This window comes from Platalea leucorodia (assembly GCF_965183815.1).
Source record: "Platalea leucorodia genome assembly, chromosome: 7".
NCBI classification, from domain to species: Eukaryota; Metazoa; Chordata; class Aves; order Pelecaniformes; family Threskiornithidae; genus Platalea; species Platalea leucorodia.
The window spans coordinates 2,045,243-2,059,489 of record NC_138829.1 but is presented as its reverse complement, the minus strand read 5'-3'; the positions used below and the strand labels follow the sequence as shown (position 1 = coordinate 2,059,489).

The 14,247-nt window shown below is 43.9% G+C and overlaps 1 protein-coding gene across 2 annotated transcripts in view; it reads left to right on the top strand.

Annotated features, from left to right (window-relative positions):
* Nucleotides 1-4,385, top strand: part of MDGA2 (MAM domain containing glycosylphosphatidylinositol anchor 2) — a gene marked incomplete at both ends in the record, with an annotated part of 386,860 nt that extends 382,475 nt beyond the window's left edge. For both annotated transcript variants that reach the window (XM_082317068.1, XM_082317067.1), the window contains 2 exons: nt 3,431-3,536; nt 4,297-4,385. In XM_082317068.1, the coding sequence (XP_082173194.1) occupies nt 3,431-3,536; nt 4,297-4,385 (195 nt within the window). The remainder of the gene's footprint in view (nt 1-3,430; nt 3,537-4,296) is intronic.
* Nucleotides 4,386-14,247: the final 9,862 nt, after the last annotated feature.

The window sequence follows — 14,247 nt, the reverse complement described above, 5'->3', positions numbered from 1 at the left end:
ATAGGTTAATTTATATGCCTAGAAGTGCAGCCCAGTTTTGTTTTATACCTTCCCAGTCCCCATGATATATAACAAAGCTTCTGTCCTGAAGAGCTGAGAGGACTACAGTGCTTTGAATCAGAAAAAGTATTGCATAAAAGCTATCTCAGTAAGATATTCACTTATTAAGTATTTTTAAAGAATAAACACAAAAAAGAGAGCACATAGAAGTGATACATTGCATGCTGGCATCTCGGAAGGTGCCAATTTTAGTTCAGATTTGAGCAGGAGCACTGCCACCGCCTTCAGCTACACTTTCCTTGACACCTTCTTGTGTCAAAGACGCTTTTTTGCAAAGCGGGGTTTTTTTGCATTGAGGGACTGATCTGCCCTCAAGTAAATGACCCTGCTGGACCACTGAGATTTTCATTCTTACACCCTTGCCATGATGTTGTCCGGCTGGGGATGTTCATGAGGCTCCTCTCTACTTCTTATTATGAGACTGGCCTGGAGGGTAAAATCTGTCTGAAATCCTGTTGAAGAAGCACAAGCTGAATCCCTCGGAGACACTCGTGATAACTCTGGAGGCACTATTGGGGCTTATTTCTATTTCCCCTGTTAAGAGAGCAGAATGGCCCCTCTATTCTTCAGCTAAATGCAGTATTTTTAACAACAGCTTTGTAAAGTCACGGACATGGAGATAATAGGTTTTGCGGGATGCTGATAGGGGATTCTGATCATCTGGCACCTCCTGCAAATCGCTGGAACTGCAGGCTGGATTGTGCTCCGTGCCTTGCCAACACTCATCTGCGGTGATTTGTTCTGAGCATGTGGCCAAACTGGCTAATGGCAACCTGTCTCAGGGGCCCATAAAACGCGCTGCCAAATGCAGATTTTAATTAAATGCTGGCCGTTGTATTTGTATAGAGTCCTTTTGTCTGGAAACAGTGTTTTTCATTATCAGGAAAGATTTGACTTTATACTCCATTGACTGGTTATATGCCTGCTGCCAAGGAGCAGGAGGGCAAGCTGTACTTTGGGGGAGAAGACACTTTCCTCTCGAGCTGAATACTTCCCATCATCAGAGGTAGAGTCGAAAAATTGTCAGAGGGATAATTACTTGAGACATTGTTTTCAGACAACAGGGTAAATTATGGAAAAACTTACTGTTTTCCCAATTACAGTTCCCTGTTGCATTAATATCCACCTTGTTATAGTAATTAACCTACAGCGTTGCGCTTCAATAAAATACCGATGGAGTCTCCTGCCCCAAATGCACAGCTTTCACGTTTATTTAGTGCTCCCAGCACAGACCTTGCCGCCTGGCTTAGGACACAACAGGCAGGCTGTAAATACATACCTTCCTATTGCCAGCTTACCGCTGCAGGGTCAGGCACCTGCTGGGGACGCCCAGCTTAGCAAAAGGACGAGATGGCCAAGGTCGAGGGACGTGCCCTCCGTGGAACGGCAGAGCGGAGAATTGCCTGTGCAATGCAACGTCTGGTGGCATCGCGCACCGTTGTGATGTGGTCTTTGGGTGATACGCGTGCAGCTGGACTAGCTGCTGGACCCCTGTGGTCTACAGGGTCGTCTTCCACTGCCCTGAGTGTTTACTCATCATTTATAATGGAAGGTATTAATTTCAAATGAGCAGCTCTGGTTGAACTGTATTAACGAGCAAAGAAATGTTGGAAGCTGCCAAAAGAATCGGCTCAGATCTGTGTCCTGCTGAAATCAGTGGCAACAGAGAGAGCCCATCCGAGTCCCCCAGACATCTCCCGGCTGCAGTTAGATCATTATGAAGTTTAATTTAAGTATTTTGCTCCAGATAGAATTTTTTTTTTTTTTCAATTGACTCTACCCCCAAGAGTTAATGTCTCCATTAGTGCCACAGCACGCCCTTATAAAATTCATTGAAATTCATGCATTTATTGTTGTAGATTAAAGTTAACAAACTTGTCATCTCAGTTAACCAAGAATATTTCAAAGGACTTTGGGGGGCAGGGGGGGCGGGGAGGGGGAGGGAAAGGAGAGATAACTGTGCAAATGGTGCTGCTTGGGAAATACATTCCTTACATAATTCCTTCAACTCTTTAGAAAGGCTTTGAAGTTTTCTAGTGAATAAATTTCTCGCAACGCAGAATGAGTCCACTCTTCTGAAAAGCTAATTAAGCAACAGTATGGCAGGACAGCATCACATCGGGTTTGGGGAAGGAGAGCAGATAACTTTGTTTCTTTAGTACAATAGTAATCCATAGCTAATAACAAACGTTACGGCAAATAATATTACTGACCTTGCAACAAGCTACCCATGTCCATACAGGTACCATTTCCTCTCCCAGCTGTAGCAGTTGGGGTTTCAGACTAGGAATATTTGACAGAAAGTGATTAATAGGACCTTGAAATCACAGGCGTCCATTTAGCAGAGGTTAAAGCCTTAAAGAGGAATAAAATCTCTACCCTGACCTTCTCTGTGATAAAGCACATCACAATGTCCTCTGATAAATATTAAACCATTCCTAGAAGGGATCAAAGCTTCTGGACATGATGATGAGCCACTAAAAGGGGCAGGAGGGAAGCGGGGCTGTCGCTGTCATCAATTCCTGCCACGGCAGGAGATCTGGGAGGTTAAAATCCACCGAGGTGATCGCAGGAGATCACTGTGGGACCTCAGGGGATCCAAATCAAAGGTCGTCCCTTCCTGACCCCTTGAGATAAGTATAGCTTTGCGTTATGGGTGAAGGGACACCAACCTGGCTGCCGAGAGGTTTCTCCCAAGCTTTCATGGGCCGGGGGAAGGTTGCAGGGGGGCAGCTCCTGTCCTCCTCCTGCCTGCAGGGAAGTGCCACCGGGGTGCAGATGAGGGAGCCCAGTGTGGGAGATGGGGTGGGAGGGGAGGGACTGGTCAGGCCACCTTCAAGAGCCAGAAACCTCATTTTACTGTGGAGTTTTGCTGGCTTCTGTGTGTTTTCATGCAGTCTGTGGTCGAGTGGATGCTCAGTCCTTCAACACGTCACAGATGCTGTTCAAGCTTTGCTCTGCCACTCACTTCAGGTGGCAGGAGCTTTTGGGAAAAACACCTCAAATCTCTTTAAAACTTTTCCTCCATTGAATCCTGCTCTTTGCTCCGGGCATATCATACTTACATGAGTACACACATTACAGGTAGCATAGTGGCGAAGCTGACCTGGAGACACCAGGTAGACAAGTAGGCAGATGACTAGCAGCTCTGATATTTTTCATCCATTCTGAATAGTAAAAGCCTCCATGGCTCACACATCCCCTGTGTTCACCTTGCAAGTACATGTGAACTTGGTTGCATTTTTTTGCACCATGGAAAGTGTTTGTAAATTATCCCAAGCCCATTAATGTAGTTTAATGCCATGCAAAATGCAGCTGAATGTTTTCTATTTGTCACCCTCTGATCTGCTCATTCTTTATTTTTTTACAGCTCATATTTGAAGGGATCCGGGGCCCTGGCATCGAAGGTGATATTGCTATTGATGATGTATCAATTGTGGAAGGAGAGTGTATGAAATCAGACCAACCGGCCAACAGTAAGTGGCTCTTCCACACGTGGGGGAGAGCAAATTGCTTCTCATGGTTATAAATTTGAGACACCTTCTAAAATGGATTTTCTCCAGGAGAACAATATATTGTTTGGTTCAGTTGAAGACGCTTAAAGTGAAACATTTTCCTTGGAAGCAAGCTCTGGAGTCAAAATGTCTTTGTTCAGATAGGAAAATGCTGGTTTAGCAGAGAGGCAGTGAAAGGCTGATGGGCATTAGGCAGAGGCGAGAGCAGTGGGCTGCACTCCACGGTGGGGCTGGGCTGGGTGGCCGTGATTTGAGATGGGCAGACAGATAAAGCAACATTAAAAAAATGTTCAGGAGGTCCAAACAATATGAAATTAATGAATAGCAGTGTTGTGATTCCCTGAGGACCTTGTTTCATCCCTCCACCCCTATGTGCGTGTTACAATACAGACCTGAACTACACAGCCAGGTTGTTTTTTATCCCAGCGTCTCCTGCCTCTTTCAGCTGGCGAGCGGCATTCTCGTCCCCTCTGTGTAGGAGGTGATGCTGCAGAGCGCTCTCCCCGCAGAGACCAGGGCTCTGCCGGGGGGTCGGTGGCTCTCGGTGTGACAAGCGGAGACAGCCTGGGTGAGCACCACGCCGTTGTCCTCCCCGGCTGCCCCCGCCTTGGTGTGCAGGACAGGTTATGGTGGCTAAGCCCTTTTTTCTTCTAAGCCTTGTAGCAATGCTGACTGTGTCTGGGCAGCTCTTTAATTCTACCTTTTTCACCCCTTTTTGTAGATTTACGATCAGGTGCTGTTGGGACATTAGCGCATATACGACTTATCCCAGTTATCATCCTCATGTCTGTCTTAAGTCATCAGAGGTGACCTTATCCTGGCAGAGGCTACAAAAGATTCACCAGGCACTGGCATGAAGAAAGAGTCTTTGTAAAATGGACATTTAAAAACAAACTACCAAAGATTCCTCCACTGACTGACTCAAAAGTTAAATAAATACATAAATAAATAAAAAAAAAATTAAAAAGCACTGGGGACATAAAAGGCATCACAGGAGTGTAACTCACTATGAACCACGCGTGAGAATGAGATCTGGCCTAAGTAAGGAAGAGACCTTCAGGTGCTTTTGTGGTCAATAATGAATACAGCATCATCTGGTTGAACTCTCGGAAAAGAGCTATAGAAACCCTTGTCAAAGCACAAAGTCATGGCTGGTTTTGTTTCAAATGAATAGTTTGCTTGTTACCATGGAAACCTAATGGCCTGCCAAAAAAAAAAAAAAAAGGAAGGAGAGAGAGAGGAAATAAAAACAAAAACAGAGAGAGAGAGAGAGAGAAACACCTCACTGTAAACAGGGTATGTGAAGAGCTGGCATTCATTTTCCCTTCAAGAAGGTTTTTAGTATAGAGTTAAATAAATGTAGGCCCTTTCTACTTTGGCTGTCACCTCCCCTAGAGAATAACCTTAAATCAGAGCTGTTTTAAGACATTTATGTTTCATTTCTCATGGCTATGCTTGATAACTGTATGCTGTCTCCTTTTGCATGCATTACTATCCAGGATGTGCGACCTGGGCTTACATATTACACAGGCTTATCGGAGTTTGCTTGCGGCCACTCGAACACCCCTCTCCCCTCCCCAACTAAGTCATCTGTTCTAATGAAGTGAAGAAACCAAACCACCGTCTTTTATAAATTGCCATGGAAACCAAGTGCCTTCAATGAAACAAGCCTGATTTAAAAAAAATAAAAAAATAAAATAATAATAATAATTTCAACACAGAAGCTTGCACTGCTAAAATGTGGTTTGTGCAAACTATTTTCTAAACAAACTACGGAGCCTGGGTGTGCAGACTGCAGGCAAGGAGACGAAGCCGCTTCTGGAGATGGATGGACCTAAGCTGCTGCGTAAGCCCTTTCGGATGAAATATTTGTTGTTTAACCTTCCAGACAGCCATGGCCTTTCAGCTTATTATCCATTAGAAAATAGCTTCCGTTGGTCCTGGAAATGGGAGCAGCACTCTTTTTTGTTGTTGTTGTTTTTTCAGGTTATCAAGTGGGTCAACCAGAGGAAAAGGTTGTTAAGATACACTTAGCGCAGAAGGTGGTAAAACACAGAAGTGATTTTCTTACTCTAACCTCCATTCGCAAGGCAGTCGGCCCCAGCGTTAGCGGGACGGGAGGCGTGCGTGGGGGACGGCAGCGCGTACCGAGACACCAAGCAAACCGCAGAGCTCTCTGCAAACCTGGCGCCAGCGAAGCACCGAGGGTGCAGTGCCTCCGACCTGGAGCCAGACTCTGTGCAGATTGCGAAAGATTATTTTGTTATTGTAGCGAAATTTAAAAAAAAATCCACTTTTACAACAAAAAAATAAAAGCTGTGCAAATGGTTTTGAGCTACCCGAACACGTACCGTTAGCCAGCCGGTTTTCCACTGCATTGTAAAGTTCCCTTACAGTTGGTTATGACAATTTGAAGACCTTTTTCCTTAAATTATCTCAGCTTTTAACTTCATTTAAAAAAAAAAGACTTTTGTCTAAAGAAGAGTATTATTATTATAATTATTATAATTATTATTATTATTATTCTGCGTTCTCTCGACACCCTAGGATTAAAAAAAACTGATATGCAAGTAATTGGAATACAAACATGAAAACAAACAAACAAAAGAGCATAATATTTGCAAATATGAGTATAAAAAGCACAACGAGATGCAGTAAAACAATGACAAGGCTTGATTTTTTTTATTCTGTAGACAAATGTTTGTGCAAATTCAGTAATTCAACTGAAGAGATAATTTTACAGCTATGTTCAATAAAGCCTCTTTCCAGGTAAGGTATGCCAAGTGGTACGTGTGTTTGTTGATCAATGTGCCCATGCGCCCCAGATGGGTGCGACTGGGATGGCTTGGTTTTTTCCCCTGATCAGCTGGTGTTGTCTGAAGATATAATGGTCCATACTGGTGATGCTCGGGGGCTGGAGCTTTCCGAGGATGCTGCCGGCTCCCTGGTTCATAGGCAGTTTGTGCTGTCTGTAATTCCCCACACCGTGGTGGGAAGGCAGCTTGGAAGACGGTTGGAACTCAGAGTCTGGATGGACTGTGAGGTTTGACACCCTTAAAAAAGAAAAGCAAATTTCCCACTGGCGAGCACTGGATTTTAATTTTGGACGGAGGACCAGGTCAGGTATGGTGAGACCTTGATGCACATTTTTGCTTAAGAGGTTGGTGTGTCTCATAATTCAGGATTTGTGGAACCAAACCTTCACATGTATCCTCCCACTGATCTCTCGTGAAAGGCGCAGAACTGCGGGATCGTCCTGCCAGAAGTGGATGTGTGGGTTTTTTTGCGGCAGATTCTCCTGTTACGTTTCCTATTCTGTCTCTGACCATCGTGCGATCTGGGCAGCTCCTTTTTTGCTCATTTTCTAGTTTGAGCAGCAGCTGCAGCGAAGCTGCTGGCTGGAGCTGGGCTGGAGCCGCAGCGGGCACCGCACGAGGTCCCCGCTGCTCGGGGACAGGCACGCACGCTCTCACTTTGCCACGCTAAGCTGATGACAGACCTTGTTCTGCTGTATTTTATGACACCTAATTTCACTGTCCTGAGCAGATGAAACAGGGAGTACGGAAAAAAAAGAGTGGCCATCTGTCAATCATTTTGAAGTAAAATGTGAAGCATTCCATTTCCTTTAAAATATTTTCCTGTTTTTCCCTCGAATTTATCCCTTTCAAAAATAGACTCAAAGTAAACTGAAATTTGGATCCCCATTGATCAGTACAGGCCAGGAGAAGCATCTTCGAAGCGCCGGGCAGAGCTCGGGCCGCAGGGCTGATGGCGGCGGCGTGCTGGGGGACTCTGCGGGAAGGGAGGATTTGGAAAGCGCCCTGCAATGTCCTCTCATGCTCAGGCAGCCGTGATGGAGACGGCCTGAAGATAATGAAATGGAGATCGTGCTTGCTTGTTTAGATCCTAAGCTAAGACTGCAAACTGAAATCTGTATTTCCTCTTTGTATTTTGATTTTTCTTTCCCTTGGTTGAGAACCATGTTGAATATTTGATGAAGGCTTTTTTCGACTGACAGCCAAAGACCAGTCGTCTTCTTTTGAGGCAGGATAATCTGTTTGTCCTGAAAAGCCCAGGTCTTTGTGCGAAAGGAAATTTATTTCCCATGCCTATTTCAGTTTTATTCTGCTTGGATGCAGAAAAAGGTGCTAAGAAAAGCTGTTTTTCTCTTTCAGATGTTGATTTAGGAGTAGTGTTATCTTCCTTTACATTCCTAATGTAAGCCACTGAAAAGGCAATGGGATTTTACTTTGTCTGGGCCATGAGTATGAAGTACAAACTGAGATATGTATTTCCTAGTCTTGGTTGTTTTTTTTTTCTTTTTCATTTTGGTGTGAAAATGAATGTAGTATTTGTAAAATTTTTGGACTGACAATCAGACAAAGGGAGTTTGAACTGGTGGCTCTTCTATGAAATCGGCTTAACGCTATGATTCAGCTCTTGGGTATCCAATCTAGTAATGTTTCTGATGTATTTTTAAATTGGACATCAAATACATAATTGTACAAATGTGGACTTTGCAGCAACTACAACACTTGGCTGTTGGGATCAGCAACTACAACACTTGGCTGTTGGGATCAGCGACTGTGATTTCTGTGGAGGTGGCTGTGGGAGTTAGATGGGTGTTCCCAAGGCAGAGGCAGGTAGACCCCATGATAAACTTCCTATTTTTACTTCAATTCTTTCTCAGGATGATCTGGGAGAATAAGGGCATTATGAGAGTGCTCCCCTTTCATTGCCTCTAACGAAGCCACGCAAGTTCATTTCTTTCACAAAGCATGTAATTTGAATGTGAGATCCCACATACAATTACAAAGTACTTTGATCTCACTGTGCTACCAACCCACCACTTCTCCAGCCGGCTCCAGCCAGACTTGAATCCTAATGGGACACAAGGGGGGGATAAAAGAGCATAGACTAAAAGGGGGCAAACGCATTACAAACCACACTACGAATGCACAATTACGATTTGAAGGCAGGAGCAGCTCTTTGAGAGCCCATCAAAGTGGCAATGGCTTATGTGATGAAGGCATTAACTAGTGGAGGATGTTTACACTGAGCTTATCTCATATCAGCCAGTTTTTGGAGACTATTATCTAAGGGTGTGCTACTGCCAGGCCCACAGAAATCCTTGGAAATGTGAAATTTCCTCTTAATTTGAGAAAGGAACTGCTGGTTCATGCAAAGGAGATGGAGCTGCAGCTGCTAGTCCCCAAATGGCTGCAAGACCCATGCACAAGTACCGACCTCCACTGGTGCCGGAGCCGTTTCCTTCTTGACACCCAGCACCTGAATGCTCTGCGGCATTCGCTGGTGTAAATGGCATGATTTAGTTTGAACAGTTTTAGGGGCAATGAGGATCCCCAAACTTTAAAACCGAGTTAATTAGTTAAAACATCAGCTTTTTGTTCAAGTTTGGTTTCTCTTTTACTGCCTTGTAAGGTCAGTGAAATCCCTTTGTAGTGAGTAGTTTAGTCAGAATGATCCAATATTTTTTTCCACCCTTAGTGGAAGAGGCTTACCTGGTTTTATTTTTGGAAGGTTTACTCACTAGTAATGTTTTTCCATGTATCAAAGGATAATTGAAACTCTCTTCCTTCCCGAGAAGAACTGTGATCCATCAGAAGAATGGCTTTCTAGAGCAGTTCAATAAAAAAGATACAGTTTGGTATTATAAGCACTCTGTGCCTATATATGCTAATAAAGAGACTGGATGCCATCTGGATTAATTCTTGTATTTTCCCATAAAACTATAAAAACCTATAAAAAAGCTTATTATTACATTTCAGATTTTTTTTCCCCCAACAAAGCAACACCACAGGAGTGTGCTCCCTCGTTTACGGCTGCCCCACCGCAATGCCAGTGTCGGTCCCAGCAGCACAGGACGAGTTCAGCCAGCATGTACTAACCATTTGATTTTTCTTCGTGCAAAGGAGCTTAGCAACCTGCAGCTCATGCAATCCTGCAGTCGTGGGACCTTCGGTCTTCAGAAGTTTTATGTCATCTTTCCCTGAACCCCCGCCCCCGGTGTCACCCCGTAGATCCCACGGGAATGCGCCCCAGCACGCGCTGGTGTGGGCAGGGAAAGATGCTCTGCAGGACTCGGGCTGGGGAGGGATGTGCTGGGCACTCCTGCTGCTGGCAACCACCCACCATGCCCCTGCTCACAAATTCATCAATCTTAAAAACAGTTGAAAGGTAGAAGAGGGAGGCTGCATTTGATTTTTGCCCTCTATGCTGCCCGTAAGGCTGTTGCAAAACTTTGCTGCTGGGAGGTTTGCCATTTGCCACCCCCATTCTTGTTGCCAGCATAAATGTGTTCACAGCCAGTTTAGCATCACTTGTTCTTGTACCAGCAATGGTAAAACATATTTTCTTCCCTTTCTGGTGTTAAGCTCCTCTCCCTCTGTGCCCCTAGACCACCTTCAGGTCCCCCTTTTGGCTGTTCTCGGTCAGGCTACACTTTTTGTATCTTTGGGTTAAAAAAGATCTACAATAAAAACTAGGAGCTATCATTAACCCAAATACAGGATACTTGGGATTGTACATCTGATGTGACTTACTAAAATACAATATAGTTTTCCTTTGTATCTGTCAGATTAGGGAGCTTGTACTATGAGCTTTATACTATTGGAAGGATGCTGCATTTTCTCCCCAAAACACCACATCCAAAGTCTGTGACGGTGTCACCCCACTTACACCTGAGCGCTTCTGGAGAGAAAGTCTTTTAGAGGTTTCAGTGGTGACCCTAAGACTTTCCTTTAATAAAATACCATCTTACCCATACCTCTCAGGTAATTAGTTGTGTTATAATGAGACTATTCAAAGTGAGAACAAACTGATCAAGTCATCAGAGAACGCAATGACCCTACGAGTGGGGAGTAATTCCCTCCTCCCTTTGTGCCCCTCCTCAAACACCCAAAACCATCCAAGTTCAGCAGTGAGCTCCCGGTCACTCGGCCCATTTTGTAACTCACTGAGAGCAACCCGAGTACTTTAATTATAAAATCTGTGTCAGATGCCTGACAAGAAACTGAAACATAAATAGGACGATTATGTTTGCGTTTCGTCTGTAGATGTGTCTCCATGCATCCTGGTAGCCTCACCTAACACGGTCTTTCCTAGCTGGTTCTTTGTATGGCATTGTCAGGTTGAATGTCACCTTATCGGAGCCTACCAAGGACCTATGACAGGTGACTTGCAACCAATTTCCTTCCGTTTCTATTCTCTGTAGTTTTTTTTCCATTGAGAAAGAGACTTGAACGTTGGCAAGTGCTTGGACAAATAAATATTAATGTAGTTTTGCTCACAGCTAAGGTCATGGCTGACAACTGGAGAAATGTAACCACCGACTCCTTGGGATCCAGGATCTTTGCATGCTACAAATCTTCGCCTTCTGCAGGTTGGAGGTTTGCAATCCTCCACCCACAGGGAAGAAACAGGAACACTGCAACAACCACGACTGTAAAATCTGTTTAATTGTTTTTGACAGAATGACCACAAAAGAGATTGAAGAAACACACGTTACTGCGAGTAAGAATTAGCAGCCTCAGCACCTTCTCAGGAAAGATCAGATGCGCTTCTGCTTGCACACTACCAACTGCAAAGGGAAAAAATCTGTGTGTTTGTGTGTGTAAATATTATATAAATAACTGTAATTGTATGTATTTAATGTATATATAATGATTATTACATTTTAACGATCTCAAGTATTGTATATAGCCAAAACTTGGTCTCTTATTTTACTAGCACACCCACTGTAGATTTATTTTTTGTCATTGTTGTTAATGTATCTGGTTAAATTACAAACTGGTTTCACTTTTACCTCAAAGGGTATATGTTCTTTATGTACATTTTATAAAGAAAAAAAAATCGCTCAGTATTTTTGGTTACCTTTTCAATTGCCAGCAGTATTTTCTGTCTTTTCCTCTTTGGCTGCATGCTGCCTTTGCTCCTGCCCCCCAGATCCACTGCAGTGAAGAGTGGAGGGCAGTTGGGAGGGACTGGGGTTGGTGGGCAACATTTCTCTCTCGATGTGTCCTTGCCTTCCTGAGAGATGTAAGAAAGGAGGACTGTCTCTCCCCGTCCCATCCCTACGGCTTGCTAGGTACTGAAAGGTTTTGATTAGACCACGAAGAGGCCGTGCCACCCTCTTCTCTACTGGGGCCTTTCCTTCACTTGCCTGGTGCCAGCAGAGTAACAAGGTTTTACCCAGCCACGTGGACAGCTGAGGGTTGACGTCCATTTCTTTGACTTTCCATAATGCCCAAACACTATCCCTGGGAATCAACACAAGAGAAACCTTCATGAAAATGTGTACGCCATGCCAGACCAGGCTATTTCAGAGCACTCCTCCCCACACCAGCCACGTGGGTATAGACATGATGGGCACACATAGCTATCCAGTGTATTACCTTTATCCAACCTGGACCTTATTGCTTGATGAGTCTGGATTTGTCAAGGTCAGTGGCTACACGGTCTAATGCAGAGGTTGCCCATCGGGACCTCAGCAATCGTGGGGCCGATGCCTGTTGTCTGCTGCAGGCATGACCTGGGTATTTCTATTTCTTGTCCAGCTCTTCTACTGAGTCTGCAGATTGGGGCCAGGAGCTATCTCTAGCTCTGTGCATGTACAGAACAGTCAGGCACACTTTTTATCAAGGGGTTTCCAGAGTACTATAACATGAAGAATTAGAAGACTTGTTTGTTCCTAAAGTATGGTATTAGATCATTTAAGAACATGAAGGCTCCAGATTTTCACTGGCCAGCTACTAAATATTTTGAAAAAGGCCCGAGTAGACCATTAAACTTCTCTGGTGTTCGGTGCAAATCAAGGGTAAAGTGCTGCACTCTCGTTTGGCCATGTTGTGTGTCCATGTCGTGCTGGTGGAGAAATGAATGCACAAAGAGCAAACCAGCATTGAAGAGGGAGCCCTCGCTTGTGGTTCCTCCTGCGGCTGTGTTGTGTTGGGCTGTGTGGAGATAGATAAACTTTTTTACAACCCTTCAGAATTAGAAGTCTTTTTATTGTAGGTGAAATGAGACTACAATCTACATAAATAAAAGCATACTTTGTTTCTTGTTACATTTTGCAAACGCTGACATTTCTTTGCCCTTTTCAGGTACGGTGATTGCTTCCATCATTTTCTTGATTAGATTTGTGACTGTCAGCTGTCAGCTTCTAAGCACGTGTTCAGATTAATTCACAAGATAAAACTCAGTTTCCAGACAAGTCTTGCTCTCCAGTGGCCTCCACCACAGACAGTGACAAACAGCAACACACTGAAATTCACAGCATAAAAAAAGAAACGTGCTGGTCTCTTATTTTTCAGCTTAAAAAATTCCAATATCCCATTGGATCTCACAACCTGAAACCCTTTCTACATGCCCTCATCCTATCCTTAGGATATTCAGTACTCACACTGATGGGCTCAAGCGTTTTCTTCACTTTATTTCAGACACATTGACCTGCTCCCCAGTCCCCTCATGGTAATTATGTCTTAGCTCCACATTGGGTCAAGAAGAGATCCAAGGACACATACGCGCAGTATGAACAAAGCCAGTATTATATGTATTACTATTAGAAGTATTATATATATATTGTATTTACGTCCCAGCTGAGTAAGCTATCCACTGTCAAATGGAGGTGCTTTGCATCCTTGCCTGCAGTTGCCACCCCGTCTCCAATCTGCCTCAGGGACCAAGACTTGAACCTCACTGTCCCCATCCCACCCAATTCCATAAATGTTTGTGGAGGTTGGTAGACTGACAAACATCTATGCAAAAATGTTTGATTTTGGCATTGGTTTCCTAACAAAAACACCATGAAGTTTGTTGGATAGGATTTACCTGACTTTTGGTTTCTGGAAACTTTCTATCTGTGGGAACAGGACCATTTCAGAGTAAAATTAGCTAGGACTGAGTGGCAAGCCTAGCCTTTAAGACAGACTGCATGTATAGATTAATGCCTCCTCCTAATCAGTTGCTTATTTTTGTGGAGTTGGTGTATTAGTGCTCCAGACATGAGTGGCACAGCACGTCGAGCTGCCAGGACTGTCAGGTCTGTCTCCCTAGGGAATGCTTTTTATTCTTGTTGGAGTTTTTTTAGTATGTTGCTTTTTTTTTAATGACAGGAGGACAGGGGTGTATTTGCAAGGATTAAAGTATTACTGTAGTGGCTCTAGGCCTTTCACAATCCCCATTATTTGCTCTAATCCCACCAGAACACAATGCTTCTCTCATATTCCTTAATTACAGAGTGAAAATTAATAAAAAATAAGCTATAAAAGATGACATTCTGATGAGGGATGTAAATCCCAATTTATTTTGGGTGCAGCAAAAATTTGTGGTTCTGCTGCGTTCAGTAATACTTGACATTTTCAGCCTAACTCCTCAGGGAAGGAGGCTTACACAATCCTTCTGTGAGTCGTTTTGTGTATCATCTCTGTCCTTTCATTTTAATAAGTCCTGAAATTTTTGTCCCATTTCAAATGGGCTTGAAAGGCGGTTGAGATCACAATAACAATTTGTTTATTTAAAGGTGGGGATTTTTTTGGAAATGAGCCACCAGGTAAGGATGTTTTTTTACTGCTCCCTGGGGAGGGTGAGGCTGTAATGAATATCTCTCAAGTGCAGGGAAGATTTAGTGGCCAGCAAAAACTCCAGCCAGGAA